This window comes from Chiloscyllium plagiosum, unplaced genomic scaffold (assembly GCF_037043375.1).
Source record: "Chiloscyllium plagiosum isolate Xiang-an unplaced genomic scaffold, Cpla_swu_hap1 HiC_scaffold_30, whole genome shotgun sequence".
Classification (NCBI taxonomy): Eukaryota; Metazoa; Chordata; class Chondrichthyes; order Orectolobiformes; family Hemiscylliidae; genus Chiloscyllium; species Chiloscyllium plagiosum.
This window is the reverse complement of record NW_028270168.1, coordinates 28,299,566-28,315,557: the sequence shown is the minus strand read 5'-3', so window position 1 is coordinate 28,315,557 and position 15,992 is coordinate 28,299,566. Positions and strand designations below refer to the sequence as shown.

Genomic DNA, 15,992 nt, shown 5'->3' with positions numbered 1-15,992 from the left:
AAGACCTTCCCTCATACCAGGCAACATCCTAGTAAATCTCCTCTGCAACCTTTCCAAAGCTTCCACATCCTTCTTATAATGCTGTGGTCAGAACTGTACACAATACTCCAAGTGCGGCTGCACCAGGGTTTTGTACAGCTGTAGCATAACCTCATGGTTCCGGAACTCGATCCCTCTATTAATAAAAGCTAAAACACTGCATACCTTCTTAACAACCCTGTCAACGTGGGTGGCAACATGGCTTTATGTGTGGGAAACCATGTCTCACAAACTTGATTGAGTTTTTTGAAGAAGTAAAAAAAGAGATTTGATGAGGGCTGAGCGGTAGACGTGATCTATATGGACTTCAGTAAGGCATTCGATAAGGCTCCCCATGGGAGACTGGTGAGCAAGTTTGGATCTCATGGAATACAGGGAGAACTCGCCATTTGGATACAGAACTGGCTCAAATGTAGAAGACAGAGGGTGGTGGTGGAGGGTTGCTTTTCAGACTGGAGGCCTGTGACCAGTGGAGTGCTACGAGGATTGGTGCTGGGTCCATTATTTTTCATCATTTATATAAATGATTTGGATGTGAGCATAAGAGATACAGTTAGTAAGTTTGCAAATGACACCAAAATTGGAGGTGTAATGGACAGCGAAGAAGATTCGCGCAGCAGGTCAGGTAGCATCCAAGGAGCAGGAGAATCGACGTTTCGGGCATGAGCCCTTCTTCATGCTCATGCCTGAAACGTCGATTCTCCTGCTACTTGGATGCTGCCTGACCTGCTGCGCTTTTCCAGCAACACATTTTTCAGCTCTGATCTCCAGCATCTGCAGTCTTCACTTTCTCCTAGCGAAGAAGATTACCTCAGACTACAATGGGATCTTGATCAGATGGGCCAATGGACTGAGAAATGGCAGATGGAGTTTAATTTAGATAAATGTGAGGTGCTGCATTTTGGGAAAGCAAATCTTAACAGGACTTATACACTTAATAGTAAGGTCCTAGGGAGTGCTGCTGAACAAAGAGACCTTGGAGTGCAGGTTCATAGCTCCTTGAAAGCGGAGTCACAGTTAGGTAGGATAATGAAGGAAGCTTTTGGTATGCTTTCCTTTATTGGTCAGAGTATTGAGTACAGGAGTTGGGAGGTCATGTTGTAGCTGTACAGGACATTGGTTAGGCCACTGTTGGAATATTGCATGCAATTCTGTTCTCCTTCCTATCGAAAAGATGCTGTGAAACTTGAAAGGGTTCAGAAAAGATTTACAAGTATATTGCCAGGGTTGGAGGATTTGAGCTATAGGGAGAGGTTGAATAGGTTAGGGCTGTTTTCCCTGGAGCATCGGAGGCTGAGGGGTGACCTTATAGAGGTTTATAAAATCATGAGGGGCAAGGATAGGATAAATAGACAAAGTATTTTCTCTGGGGTGGTTGTCCAGAACTAGAGGGCATAGGTTTAGGGTGAGAGGGGAAAGATATAAAAGAGGCAACTTTTTCACACAGAAGGTGGTACGTGTATGGAATGAGCTGCCAGAGGAAGTGGTGGAGGCCAGTAGAATTGCAATATTTAAAAGGCATCTGAATGGGTATATGAATAGGAAGGGTTTGGATGGATACGGGCTGGGTGCTGACAGGTGGGACTAGATTGGGTTGGGATATCTGGTCGACATGAATGAGTTGGACCGAAGGGTCTGTTTCTGTGTTGTACACCTGTTTGACTATATGACTCTATGATTTGCCCATGCATCTGAAAAAATGATGCCTCCTGGACCTTGAAGTTTTATATTTGCTCGTCTGACTCTCAAAGACTTCAATCGTGACAAACTGTTTGCCATTATTGACACAACTATTCCTGTGTCATGATTAAATTCTGTTTTTAATCTTGTACCTTCAAGTTGATGGTCAAGAATCTGTTCTGAGTTCCTTTGACCTCCCTCTGCAGTGTTGTCTTGACCTTTTACCCTGTATGTTTAACCTCTTGAATTTTGTCATTGTTGCATGATGTAACCAATTGTGAACAGTTTTGACTTCCTCATCTAAATAAAGATATATTGCCATTGGAGGCAGTACAGTGATGGTTCAGCAGGTTGATCCTGGGTATGGAGAGATTTTTTTATGAGGAGAAGTTGCATTGGTTGAGCCTGTACTCATTGGAATTTAGAAGTATGAGAGGTGACCTTATTGAAACAGATAAGATTTTTTGGGACATTGATAAACGAGATGCAAAAACTTGTGGTCTGTTGTGGGAGAGTCTAGGAGCAGAGGATAGAATCTCAGATTAAGGGGTTGGCCACTTAACTCACAGAAGAGGAGGAATTTCTTCTCTTGGAGGGTGTTGAATGTATGGAATTATTTATTACAGACAGCTATGGAGGCTGTTTCATTCAATAGGTTCAAGGGAGAGATAGACAGATTTTTAATTAGCAAGGGAAACAATTGTTATAAAGACAAGGCAGGAAATTGAGATTGTAAATTATAGATTAGTTATGATTGCACTGAATGGCTGAGCAGACACGATTGGCTGAATGGCTTCCTACTTATGGTCATATGATTTATATTTCTCGATAAATTTTCCTTTTGCAGGAACTCTTCTTTGTTCGTGAGGTGATAAGGGGCTGTTAACTGGCAATATTTTCTAAACTTACCCAGATGACCACACTCATAGCATATAGCTCCACTTGCTGGGCATTCGTTGTATTTGTAATTCTATTTGGAACCTCATCTTGAACAACACAGCATGATCAATGGTGTTGATTCCCTCTCTGTTGACATTTTTTTTTGAGCAAATTGAATCTCTGACCATTTCACTTGAAGCCCTGGTGTTCCCTGGCAGTACTGCCCTGTTTGGAGTCTGATTTCAGCCTGCATTGTGAATTGGATTTTGCTTTCTGAAGTTAAATCTTCCATAGACAGTAGAAAGTCTGATACTTTATTACTCCTCACACTGACTACTATCCAACCTGAAATCAAGTCATCCATCAAAACTCTGGATTAGCAACATGCTGTTGATGATATAAATCCACTTAAGAGGCTTTGATTATTCTTCCCAAACACTGAGGATGTTGATGAAATCTCACCCAATCCATCATTCAATGTTTGTATATATGTACCTATGGTTTCTTTGAAGAGAGATAATACTGAGTGGTGTTTTCACCTGACAATTAATCCAGAAACTCAACTAATGTTCTGGGGACTTAGGTTCGAATCTGCCATGGTCGATGGTGAAATTTCAATTCAATGAATATCTGGAATTAGGAGACTAATGGTAACCATGAAACCATTGTCAAGAAAAACCCATCTGGTTCACTAATTTTCTTAGGGAAGGAAACAGCCATATCTGGTCTGGCCTACATGTGACTCCAGATCCACAGCAATGTGACTGACACTTAACTGCTCTTTGGGCAGTTAGAGATTGGGAATAAATACTGACCTGGCTATCACTGCCCTCATTCTGTGAATACATTTTTTTTCAAAATCTGCCTAATAACACCTTCATTCCTTGCGCATGTTTTTTTTTCTTTACATCACCGCACCCTTCCTGATGGGCATACAAATAAATATTAGCACGTATTCACTTGTAAAAGGGTCCCTAAGTGACTCATGTTTCAGTTGAGTTTTAGAATGTGGACGAACAAGTGACAATTTTCAATGTGTTCTTTTATTGGCACAGGAGGTTGTTATTGTTTGCTTAATGAATTAGTTTTCACATCTCTATTACATTGAAATCTCCATCTAAATAATTTCTATTTATTAAATAAGATCAAATAGAGAATGCTAGAAATAGTTAACTGGATATTACTTGCCGAGCGAAAGTAAAGCCATTAATATTTCAGTATAAACCTTTCATCGAGCAAGTGATGTTTTCATTTTACATTTCCAACATTTACATTTGATTTTCTGTTTCATAACACTTTTATGGAGCAATTGTGTTGTTTGATGAATTCAAAGGCAATTTTGATTCTGTGTTCCAAGATAAACTTTGAGAGCCTGAGCTGAGGATTTGCACCCACCTCTGTCCTTCCTGCTGACTTCACCAAAGACTGGGGTGAGCAAAACCAAATCTTATTAGCAAGGGATAAGTGGACACAAACTGATATTGGCCTTGCACTCAGGCATCTCCAGCACCAGACCCTGACCTTGTCCATCTCTCCTCCTTGTATTTGAGGTAATCAAACTGATTCCTTTTCAAAGCCATGTTAAGATTAGATTAGATTGTTGTCGGCACGGTGGCACAGTGGTTAGCACTGCTGCCTCACACCGCCAGAGACCCGGGTTCAACTTCCGCCTCAGGCGACTGACTGTGTTGAGTTTGCACATTCTCCCCGTGTCTGTGTGGGTTTCCTCCGGGTGCTCCGGTTTCCTCCCACAGTCCAAAAATGTGCAGGTTAGGTGAATTGGCCACGCTAAATTGCCTGTAGTGTTAGGTGCAGGGGTAAATGTAGGGGAATGGGTCTGGGTGGGTTGTGCTTCGGCAGGTCGGTGTGGACTTGTTGGGCTGAAGGGCCTGTTTCCACACTGTAAGTAATCTAATCTAAAACAAATGTTTGGAGGATCCAAGCAGTCACCCACCACAGAGAAGCAATGATGAATTTCAGCCTCTTGACCTTTCTGCCTAAACTGATATAAAGCAAACTGGCAGAACAGTGAACGAACCGCCAATAATGTTCCTTGGTCAGCTCATTTCAGGAACTATTGATGGCTCTTTCTGCAAGAACCCTAGAGATTCAGGAAAATCTATCAAGTAGATTAAATTGAAAGGGATGTGTACAATAACAATGGAGAGATAATATAAAACCAAGGGTGCTACTGTAGAGGATGTGTAGGAGACCTGGCTAGGTACTGTATGTGTAAAGGTGGCAGGAAAGGTAGAGGAAGTAATAATAAAATATACAGAATCCTAGGTTTTATTAATAGTGGCATAGAATACAATAGCAGGGAGGTTATGCTGAACATTTATAACACATTAGTGAGACCTCAGATGGAGTGTACTGTACAGTTTTGGGAGCCACACTTTGAGAAGAATGTGAGCACATTGGAGTAAGTGCAGCATGAATGGCAACTCGATGAAAAACTTCAGTTATGAGTTGGACAACCACCTGATGAAGGAGCAGCACTCAGAAAGCTAGTGCTTCCAAATAAACCTGTTGGACTATAACCTGGTGTTGTGTGATTTTCAGTTACGAGGATAGATTAGAGAAGTTAGGGCTTGTTCTTCTTGGGAAGGAGAGTTGATTGAAGTTTTCAAAATCCTGGGAGTCCTGGACAAAATAGATAGGTAGAAACTGTTCCTGTTTGTGGATGGCTCAAGAATGAGAGGGCACAGATTTAAAGTGATTAACAAAGAAGTAAATGTGATGTGAGAAGAAACCTTTTCATGCAGTGAGTGGTTCAGGTGTGAGATGTTCAGGTGTGAGATGTGCTGCCTGGAAGTGTGGGCATTGGGTACAATCAAAGCAATCAGAATGGGTTTAGATGATTACTTAAATGTTGCTCAGGATTACGCATAAAACCTAAAGTTATGATGTTTATTCAGAGAGCTGCTGTAAACATAATGGGCTAAATGGCTTGCTTCTGCACAATAACACAGCATGGTGGCTCAGTGGTTAGCACTGCTGTCTCACAGCGCCAGTGACCCAGGTTCGATTCTAGCCTCGGGTGACTGTCTGTGTGGAGTTTGCACATTCTCCCCGTGTCTGCGTGGATTTCCTGTGGGTGCTCCAGTTTCCTCCCACAGTCCAAAGATGTGTAGGTCAGGTGAATTGGCCATGTTAAATTGCCCATAGTGTTTTGGGATGTGTAGGTTAGGTGTGTTGGTCAGGGGTAAATTTAGAATAATATGGTAGAGGAATGGGTCTGGGTGGGTTTCTCGCTGAAGGGTCAGTGTGGACCTGTTGGGCCAAATGGCCTGTTTTCACACTGTGGGGATTCAATGGTCTATGGGCAATTTGTGATTCTGTGATAAATAGCTACTTATGGAGAGAGAAAAGAAACAATGTGTTGATTTTATAAAGTTAAAAATCACACACACCAGGTTATAGTCCAACAGGTTTAATTGGAAGCACACTAGCTTTCAGAGCGTCACTCCTTCATCAGGTGAAAGCTAGTGTGCTTCCAATTAAACCTGTTGGACTATCACCTGGTGTTGTGTGATTTTTAACTTTGTACACCCCAGTTCAACATCGGCATCTCCGAATCTTGTTTTTTATGAAGCTTCAATGTTCAATTTAATTGTTTGTCAGCTTGGGGAACATGATGCAGTTGGGGAGGGGGAGGGTTGGAATGGAGCATGGTGGGAGGCAGGCAGTGGGTAAGAGCAGGAGAAACAACATGAAAAAGTACAAAAGGAGGATGTGAAACAGCTTTGGTGGGCAAATGACTGAATGGTACTGTGGCCGCATACCTATTGTTTGATAGTTGAGAGAGGAGAGCAGTGCACTTTTCCTTCCAGCATGTGGTGTCCAACCTTGGACGATGTGTCATGCAGTCTTGGGTTATTTACTGTGTTCCACATTTTGTGCTCTATGCTGTCAAACCCTCACGACTGTACAGCTTTCTCATTGCAGTCGAACAAGATTTGTGTTCAATTGAAACCCGAGGCACAATTATACCTTAAGAGCCTCACACCTCGAATCACTGTAAAACAAGCTGTCCATCGTTCTACAAGTGCTTCCTTGACATCAGAAGCATAATCACAACTTGTAGAGAGACCTCACTTGATATGCTCAAGCAGCTGCTGTAACGTTTGCAGAGTTGTATAATTGAACAATAGCACATTAGTACAATGTTCCTCATGTGGTTCAGATCTCCCTTGGATTGTTTCTGCACAATTCCTTCTAATCCTGAGGCTGTGTGGAAAGCAGGATTTCCCAAAGGGAAGGCCAAGCCTTCAGTGGAGTTTACATTGAGAATCAAATTCCCTTCAGCGATTGGTCATGAAAAAATAAATAAGTTAAAGCAGTACAAAAATTATTTCCAAATTGTCCCTGAAGCTAACGTATCTCATTAAATGGACAAACCAAGTAATAGTGAAAATGCAGCACTGTTTAATGTATGCAAAGTTTTGGGAAGTGAATTGTTAAATATTCCCATTGAAATGTACCTTTAGCAATAGCATTTCAGAAACAACTCTCAAACAATGTGGAATGGGAGGCACTGCTGTGTTTGCTGTGGTTTTGAACCTTTAGTAAGATCAGCGTGATATTGTTGAGCAGTGCAGCCTGGTCAGAAAGCAGTCATTCCTAGGCCACTTCAAGACTTATCTGATGGAATTCAATTGTCTCCACTTGAGCTGAGTTTGATAGAGCACGGGGTGGGTGTGGGGACTGTGCCACCTTCCTATTTCTGACAGCTGGGACAGCTTGTGGACAGACTTCCTGTCCTGCTGCCAATCGAGCCTCCTGATTTGGCAATTAGTGGTGGTGACTCACTGGTTGGGCATCCCAAAAAGCAAATCGTGTCAGGATTGCTTGCTATTTTCCTGGATTTGGGAGGGTGGGCATACAAATGTTCCTTATTGTTAGGCACTTCCCTACCAAGTGTAAAGGTGACCCGAGAGTCACTTCTCTGCCCTTGATGCTAAACCTCCCCCTCTCAACACCAAGCCATACTCTCCTCCATGACCCCCACTTTGCTGTCCTCATGTGGAAATATGAGTTACTCTGTGATCCCAAGTGTGTGGTTGGATGTATTATTAGCAACAGCCAGCATTGCCCGGTGGCACTGCTGAGCAATGTACACTGATTGGCCTGCAGCTCTTGGGGTGGGATTTCTGCATCTACGGTCTTTGATTCTGAGTAATGCCTGCTGCTGCCCAGTTAAGAGGTTGATTGGTGGGCATTCCAGAAAGGAGATAATGGTGGCGGGGGGGATTCTCACCAACTCTTCAGTCAGTGGGTGAGTCTCTGGTCACCTCAATTGAATTCCAGCTTTCATTCCTCCTGAATTAAAAGGACTGTGTAGACAGTCAGTTGAATTGTATTAATGTTAAGGCCCAAATGATTTTCGTTCATTTCTTTCCAATTCGTATGTGATAATAGTGTGATGTAACACTTCGCAGTCTATTTATAAATAATGAGCAATTCATATATATATACAGATTCATATATTATTTTGAAAATATTCATCCCAGCATGCCACTTTAGCACTTAATTATTTAAATAGTTTTGGTATTCCAGTCAGTGTCGACACTAACAAATGACAACTTCACAATCTGTCCTATTGATATTTCTTGACGATGTGTTACAAGGAAGCGTGTAATAACTAAATGGATAATAATTGATCAATAACTGCATTCTCTCATGTAGAGTATGATCATGGCTGTTTTTGACAATGCAAAGACTCCGGAGGACCAAGTGAAGTATTGGAAACACTGGCATTCCCGACAACATACAGTTAAGCAACGGGTCATTGATTTTGGTAAGAAATTGGTGCCATCGTGACCTAAGCACACTCAATCAATGCATTTTATTTTTCAATTCCTTTTGTTTTCCAGTTTTAATTTGGGCTGAGCATTGATACCAATCTATACGGTACATAACATTTAATATCAGTTGTCATTAATTTTTATTGATGTGTTCAAAATCCATTTTACACGTGATCCATTCAACATCCTTACAGCAAGGATTCAATTATATTAGTTCTTGAATAGATCAATTGATGAAGTCAAATGCACAGGGAAATTTTTAGAATACTTAATCATGTAAAACAGTCATGGCTCTTACATTTAAAGGGAATACTATAATTGGTGATTATGTCTTTTGTCACATAAAGAACAGAATGATACCTCAGCTAAACATGTGCCAAGAGTGTTAGAGATGTCAGTGCTGTTGAGGAAAAAAGTTCTCCAAGGTGACAATACTCAACCTTACAAAGTCAAATGAGCTAAATAATCAGAACAATCTCCTGACATGAATCGGGCCTCATATCAACAGCATGATAGGTTGGGGCCACTTAAAGGTTAGATCAAGAAATATGAAGCTCACGTGGAGCCTAATTATCAGTGCAATGTAATGAGCTGAATGGTTTGTTTCTTGGCTGTAAATGCAAAGTCATACAATGCAACGATGAAGTTGACTAACAGGGGAACCAAAGAGTATTGGGGTAAGCAAGAATGTAGAGTTGAGCCCACAATCAAATCAGTTGTGATCTCATTAAATGTTGAAACAGGCTTGAGGGACTGAGTGACCTATTCCTTCTCCTAACCTGTGTGTTGTATGGAGCTTAATGGCTGTGCTTGGTGAGATGGTTAGCTTGTTCCACTTACCTGTTAGAAATTAACCTTGTACCCCTGACTTTAGGAAGAACAAAGTCAATTCCGAGATCACCAACCAAGAAGTCAATACGGGGTATCTGTTGAAATCCCCACACAAATAGCTCAAACAAAGAAATTTAAAACTAACCTCAATCACTTTTGGGCTTATCAAAACCAAAAGATTCTTTACTTGATCAGTTCAGATATTAGTGGACAGTTTTCCTGAAGGGTTAGAAGATGCAAGAGGCCCTATGTTCTTCAACAAGTAAAGGAAGGCTTTTATATAAAACTAAGGAAGGGTGCAGCACCATAGAAGTTCATTCAGATCACATCTGTCAAAGCCTTTTCTTGATTAAATTAAAATGAATTTCACTGCATGGGTTTCAAGCACCCAGCATAATTTTAAGTTTTATACAAGTGGAGTAAAAACAATATCTTGGAAATATATTATTATGAAGAGTTGGGGCTGGATTCACCTGCACAGTAGCAATGGAAAAAGATGGAGACTTTGGGCAGTGAGATCCTAGTACCTCGACTACATTTCCCTTCCCTTCTCTCCCCCACAGTGTCTACCACTGACTGCTCCTCCCCTGCCTGCCCCTTATAAATAATAGCAGGGGGAGGGCCCAGGATTCCAATGGATAATCTAATAATCCATGCATGTTTCTGCCACCTATCATGCCTGCCTCAAAACTGGTGGAAGTAGGCCCAGGGATTTGATCTTCAGGCTCTCCTACCCCTTATCCTGTCTGTGGTCTCTTCTGGTGTTGCATTGGCAGTCCAACTACCAGGTTCTAGCAGCCAGAGGATAGCGAGATAAGTCTTGGAGGTGGAATTCCATCAGAAATGTGGTGTCCATCAGGAAACTGGGCCAGAGTGATGCTGGTGTATGGGAAATGCCATCTCAGCAAAATGAAATCACTAGGAAGACAGTGCTGACATTGCTCTCAAAGGATTGTTTTGTTCACCATTGCATACATGACATGACTGATTTTCTGTCCATTTGTTTTTATAGCAGATTACAAAGAAAGCAACAACACAATCAACTGTGTGGAAGAAGTGGCATTTAATGCTCTGTCTTTCATCTGGGATTCCAACAAGGAAGCAAAGGTAAATCAGATGTATGAGATTTGATAAGCTAACCCGAGTCACCAATGATATTCATAAAATGATAATAGTAATTTGATTTAACAGAACCAATATGTCATTGCTTTGAACAAGATATTACCCAAAGCGTACAGTCTACCGTCCATATCTACCACATTGTCTGGCTCTAGATTTATGCAACCGGTCACATTTCCAAACCTCCATTTGAGATATGATATGTAAATTTCACTTCGCTTCTACTCATTTGCCTCAATGGTGCACTCAGAAAACAGCAATAAATCAATGTCACCATTATATGAGGTTACCAGGAATGAAAGTAGAAGCTCAGTCAATCTAGAGAGTTGTTAAAAAAATCTTTTTAGTCACAACAGTTCAGAAATCTATCCCAGAAATTAGATCAACCAAATTTCTCAAAATGGCTTCCCAAAAATATTTTACCCATGGTATATATGCATCAAAAATGTAGCTATTTAAGCCTCAAAAATTGAAGTATTACATACTTACTTAAAAATCCATGCTTCCAAAATGATGTTTTGATGTTAATTTTATTCAATAATGTTTTTTCATAAGATTCCAACTTTCTCCATAGCCTGCTTTTGGTCTAAATGTCTGCCTCAAAGCTGTTACCCTGCTAACTGAAAAGTGTTATTTACTACACCTTTGCATACAAGTTCCCACAGTTTTTGTGCACATTCAAAATTGCTCTGTCTGCATCAATATGATTTACTATTGATAATTTGAAGTGCTCTTGTTTTATGTTAGAACATGATCTTGGAGTTATGGTATTTAAGGGAATGTTTGCAGCATGTTGCACTGTTGTCTGACGCACCCACTCTCACAAATCTATCTCCCTGCCACTTGTCTTCTCTCTCCCCCCCCCCTCCCCCCCCCGCCACTTTTACCACTGTATCCACACACTGCCTTTCCCTTCCGCCAAAAAACTCAATATTCTCAGTCCAGGGGTCACAGCAATACTCAACATTACAGCAACATCAAATGGGGTAACAATGGGAAAAAATGTTTTGGAAAGCAGTAATGTAGGCATCACTGACAAGGTCAACAGTTACTGCCTGTTCTTAGTTCTTCTGATGTAATTGAATGGCTTGCAAGTCCAGGCCAGAGGCTAGTTAAGGTATATCTATTGCCTGCCACTAATTAGCTGTGCCCTGAATGCTGCAGAGGTCCTACAGTAGGCTTACAAAGTTGTGAATAGAGCTGAACACTCTAAGTTGTTAGCAGAAGCCCCAGTATTAGCTTATGAAGGAACCAGCTGAAAATCTAGAGTTCTGTCCCACAAAATTCCAACAGCAATAATCTGGAGCTAATTGTATTTGGCTTTGAACAACCATAAATACCTCATGCGATTCCAAATATTGAAGACTTTTTTTACTGACCTCCATTAATTTCATTTTTGTAAAGGCAATTTGTGATCATAATCAGTAAAATATGTTAATGGCAAGGACAGCCACTCTGAACTCTTCCCCACTCTTCAGCTCTTGTCACCTGACTGTAATGAGTTAAGAATCTGAATAGATCTCTCAGATTCTTAGCTAATTATGGATGTGCATGTTACTAATAAGTTGGTGAGACCTGGTGGTATGGCTGATTACTTCTTTCATTATTGTATGGCTGTTTGAGAAGTTACAGATAGAACAGTAAATATGAGTTGGATTTGTTCAGAATTCTGTGGACATAACTGTGTAATTTGTCATATCAATTTTGATACAGTAGACTTGTAATTGCACTGAAGTAGCTTGGCCAAAAGATCGACTATTTCATTCCTTTGACTTTTGACAAGTTTTAAGGCATAAACATGAGGACCCAGAGAGTTTCCTGCACTTAGTGCACTGGGTTTTTCCTTATTGTCATGTTGACCACGACGAACTGAATGATTGGCTCTATGACTGTCAGCATTTCAGGAAGAGACTGTGTGTATGCCACTTTTAGAAGAAGCAATTATGTATGTACTTCAGCTTTGCCTCCTGAGCTCACCTTTTATCTAGAATGTGATTGTGAGTGACAATGTTCATGGAGTTTCCTCTTCTATTTAGAAGCTTGATTCTTCACTATCATTGAAGATGTAATAGGACTCAATTCAGATCTTTATTCTTTTTTTTCTTATTATAACTATTATAATCAATACGAGTAGTGGGACTATTCAGCTTTATCCAATAGCTAATGCTTGGCGGTGTTGCGTGTAATTAGTTTTGAGTTGTTGTTTCATTGTGTTGGTGCTTATTTTAAGGTATCCATGGCATTATTCTTGGCAAGCCAATATGTGCTCGTTAATGAAGCAGGATCTTCTTTGATACCTACTTTGATAGAGGAATAGTATTCATGGATGTGTGAAATTGCAGATTGTGAGGGTATTCAAGTTGATGCTGTTGCTGTGGCCCAAACCTCATTGACGAATTGATTATTGGATTGTGAGAAATGTTCTTAATCTGTCATGATAGACAATATTACTAGTGTGGAAACAATATCTTTTGTTGACACGGACAATGTGGTGTCATTCTTGTCAATGTCATGTGGAAACAATGAGATAGATAGGGTAGTGAGGACATTTGAATTTCCACTGAAAGTATACTGAGAGATGACCACTCCCTCACTCCTTCTTAAAATATTTTTCACTTTCTTAGAGAACAGATGATGTTGAATCTTTTCTCTTCTGCATCTAGTTCAACTTAATAAAGCACGTATCTTCTAGAAATATTCAGATTGACATTGCTGTTACCCCAACACTTTGCCATCTACGTTTTCCCCATGTCTGTATGGGTTTCTGCCGGGTGATCCGGCTTCCTCCCACAATCCAAAGATGTGCAGGTCAGGTGAATTGGCTATGCTAAATTGCCCATAGTGTTAGGTACATTAGTCAGGGGTAAATGTGGGGAATGGGTCTGGGTGGGTTACTCTTCAGAGGGTCGGTGTGGACTTGTTGGGCTGAAGGGAATCGAACCTAATCTAAAATTAGTGAATAATAACTCTATTTGGGATCAATGATGAATTACTGACTTCATCTTTGTAGAGTGGTTATTGTATTCACTCTAAAATTTAGGTTTTGTGAAAGATTACAACCCATAAGGGCTACTTTGAAAAATAAATTAGCTGCTTTTTTAGTCAATTGACCTAAGTTCAATATTGAAGATTAGAATTAATAGTCATTGTGAATTGTGACAGCTACCTTCTTTCTGACAGTCATGCCTGTTATTGGAAATACAATGTTTTTGCCAGTTTTGACTGCAAAACCACCTTGAGGTTGATGGCCTTTTCTGGAATATGTGTCCGGTTCTTGTCACCCAGTTATAGAAAGGATATAATCAAGTTGGACAGGGTTCAGAAGAGATTTACCAGGATGTTGATGGATATGGAAAGTTTGAGTTATAGAGAAAGGCTGGATAAGCCTTTTCACTGGGATATTTTTCACTAGAACATAAGAGGTGAAGAAGTGACCTAATAGAAGTTTACAAAATAATGAGAGATGTAGATAGAGTTGATGGTAGCTGTCTTTTCCCCAAATTGGAGAATTTCAAGACCAGGGGCCACATTTTTAAGGTGAGAGGAGAAAGATTTAAAAAAGGCATAAGAGGTAAATTGTTTACACAGAAGGTAGTTCACATGTGGCATGAACTTCCTGAGGAAGTGGTGGATGCGGGTACAATTATAACATATAAAAGACGTGTGGATGGATGCATGAATAGGAGAGGTTTTCAAAGGGGATAGGCCAGGAGCAGGCATGTGGGACTAGTTTAGTTTGGAATTATGTTTGGCATGGACTGGTTGAATCGAAGGGTCTGTTTCCGTGCTGTTTCCGACTCTGACTCCATGACTCTATAATGTTTTCCTCACAGTGAATACTGAGAACCACACCCATTCTATTATAAGAATGAGGAGGAGATAATCAGATATTTTATCGACTCATTTTCCTCCCGGTGAAGAAGAGCTCTTACCTTCCAGTTGAGTTTCAAATTTTACATAAAATCAGGAAAATGACAGGGATGATGTTTACTGTCAAAAGGAATAAAATTGATTATAAGCTAATTTAAACATGAAGAGGTTTTAAGAGATATGCATTAAAATAAACTCAAATAAATTTTAATGCAAAATTAACACGTCCCACTCGTATAAGTTTTCTTAGATCTTTGTTCATATGCAATAATCGGATTACTTCCATGATTTAACATCAAGGTAAGTACCACTATTGCCTAGTAATTACCTTTATGATAGCATAACCCAAGGGTCTAACAACAGAATCCTTTAGTGATCTGAAGCAGATGTCATGTCATTCGCATATGCACCTTCTCCAGGGCAGTTTGGGTTGGGCAATAGCACTGACCTAGCTAATGACACCCACATCCCGTGAAGGAATGATTTTTAAAAATCCTCAACAAAACTACATTACTGAGATTAATGCTGCTGTAAATTATCATGCTGCTGAATTTCATAGAGAGCAAATTAATGTCATGAACTAATGTTGTACTCAGTACTGACTACAATGCATAACCTCACATCAGTTAGTCATCTTATTTAACTCAAACTACATCTAATTATCCTCCTACATTCTAATTTCATGTCTGGTGCAGGTACTCCCTGCAGCCATTTGCTTAAAATCTTATTTTTTTAAGTGTATTTTTGACCTTCTTATCTCCTTCTGTTCAGAATCAATGGGACAGCATCCACCTGATTATCTTTTTGAGTGTTCATGACGAGGAAATTCCTATTACAATCTGGGAAAGGGGAGGAATATTTATTGATTATCACATCACTGTCATAAATTGCTTAATGTTTTTAATCCTTGGGGAAACAACTGCAATGCTTAGTTCACAAAAATGTTAGGACTGTCTTTTCACTTTTTGTTTTTAAAAATTACATGAATATACTTGACTTTGAAATCCCAAAAAATAAATAAAATTATTTTTCAAAAGTTTTCTGTGAATAAACAGTTAGAATATTCTCAAAATATTATGCATATGCAAAATAATTGACCTATTAGATTCCTGACAGTGTGGAAACAGGCCCTTCGGCCTAACAGGTCCTCATTGACCCTCCCAAGAGTAACCCACCCCAGACCCATTTCCCTCTGACTAATGCATCTAACACTATGGGCAATTTACTATTGTTAATTCACCTGACCTGCACATCTTTGGACTGTGGATGGAAACCAGAGCACCCGAAGGAAACCCATGCAGACAATGTGCAAACTCCAGAAAGAGTTGCCCAAGGTTGGAATCAAACCTGGGTCACTGGTGCTGTGAGGCTGTAGTGCTAACCACTGAGCCATCATGCCGACCTCTTGCTGTAGTTGTTGGAATCGAGATCTTCTTTTCAGGTTTGATACAACCGAACCACCTGTACTGCTTACTGCAGTTTAGAAAGGAGCTCAGTTCTCTCTTCAGATTCAAAATAAATTAAAACAGGAATTCCAACCTTTTCAGCCAAGACGGTGGTTAGAACGTGGAACTTGTTGCCCCATGGGATATTTAAAACATAGAGTATCAATGCCTTTAAGGTAATGATAAGCAGATTTGATAGAGAAAGGAATAGAAGGATAAGCTGATAAGGTTAGATGAAGTAAGCTGGTAGGAGGCTCAGACAGCATAAATATAAGCACAAACTTATTGGGGCAAACAGCTTGACTCTGTCCTGCAAATTGTA

General features: G+C 40.2%; 1 protein-coding gene across 4 annotated transcripts in view; it reads left to right on the top strand.

Moving 5' to 3' along the window:
* LOC122563660 (grainyhead-like protein 3 homolog) overlaps nucleotides 1-15,992 on the top strand; it is a 103,275-nt gene that overhangs the window by 53,296 nt on the left and 33,987 nt on the right. For all 4 annotated transcript variants that reach the window (XM_043717690.2, XM_087976847.1, XM_043717691.2 and 1 more), the window contains 2 exons: nucleotides 8,287-8,398; nucleotides 10,249-10,343. In XM_043717690.2, coding sequence (XP_043573625.1) covers nucleotides 8,287-8,398; nucleotides 10,249-10,343 — 207 coding nt within the window. The remainder of the gene's footprint in view (nucleotides 1-8,286; nucleotides 8,399-10,248; nucleotides 10,344-15,992) is intronic.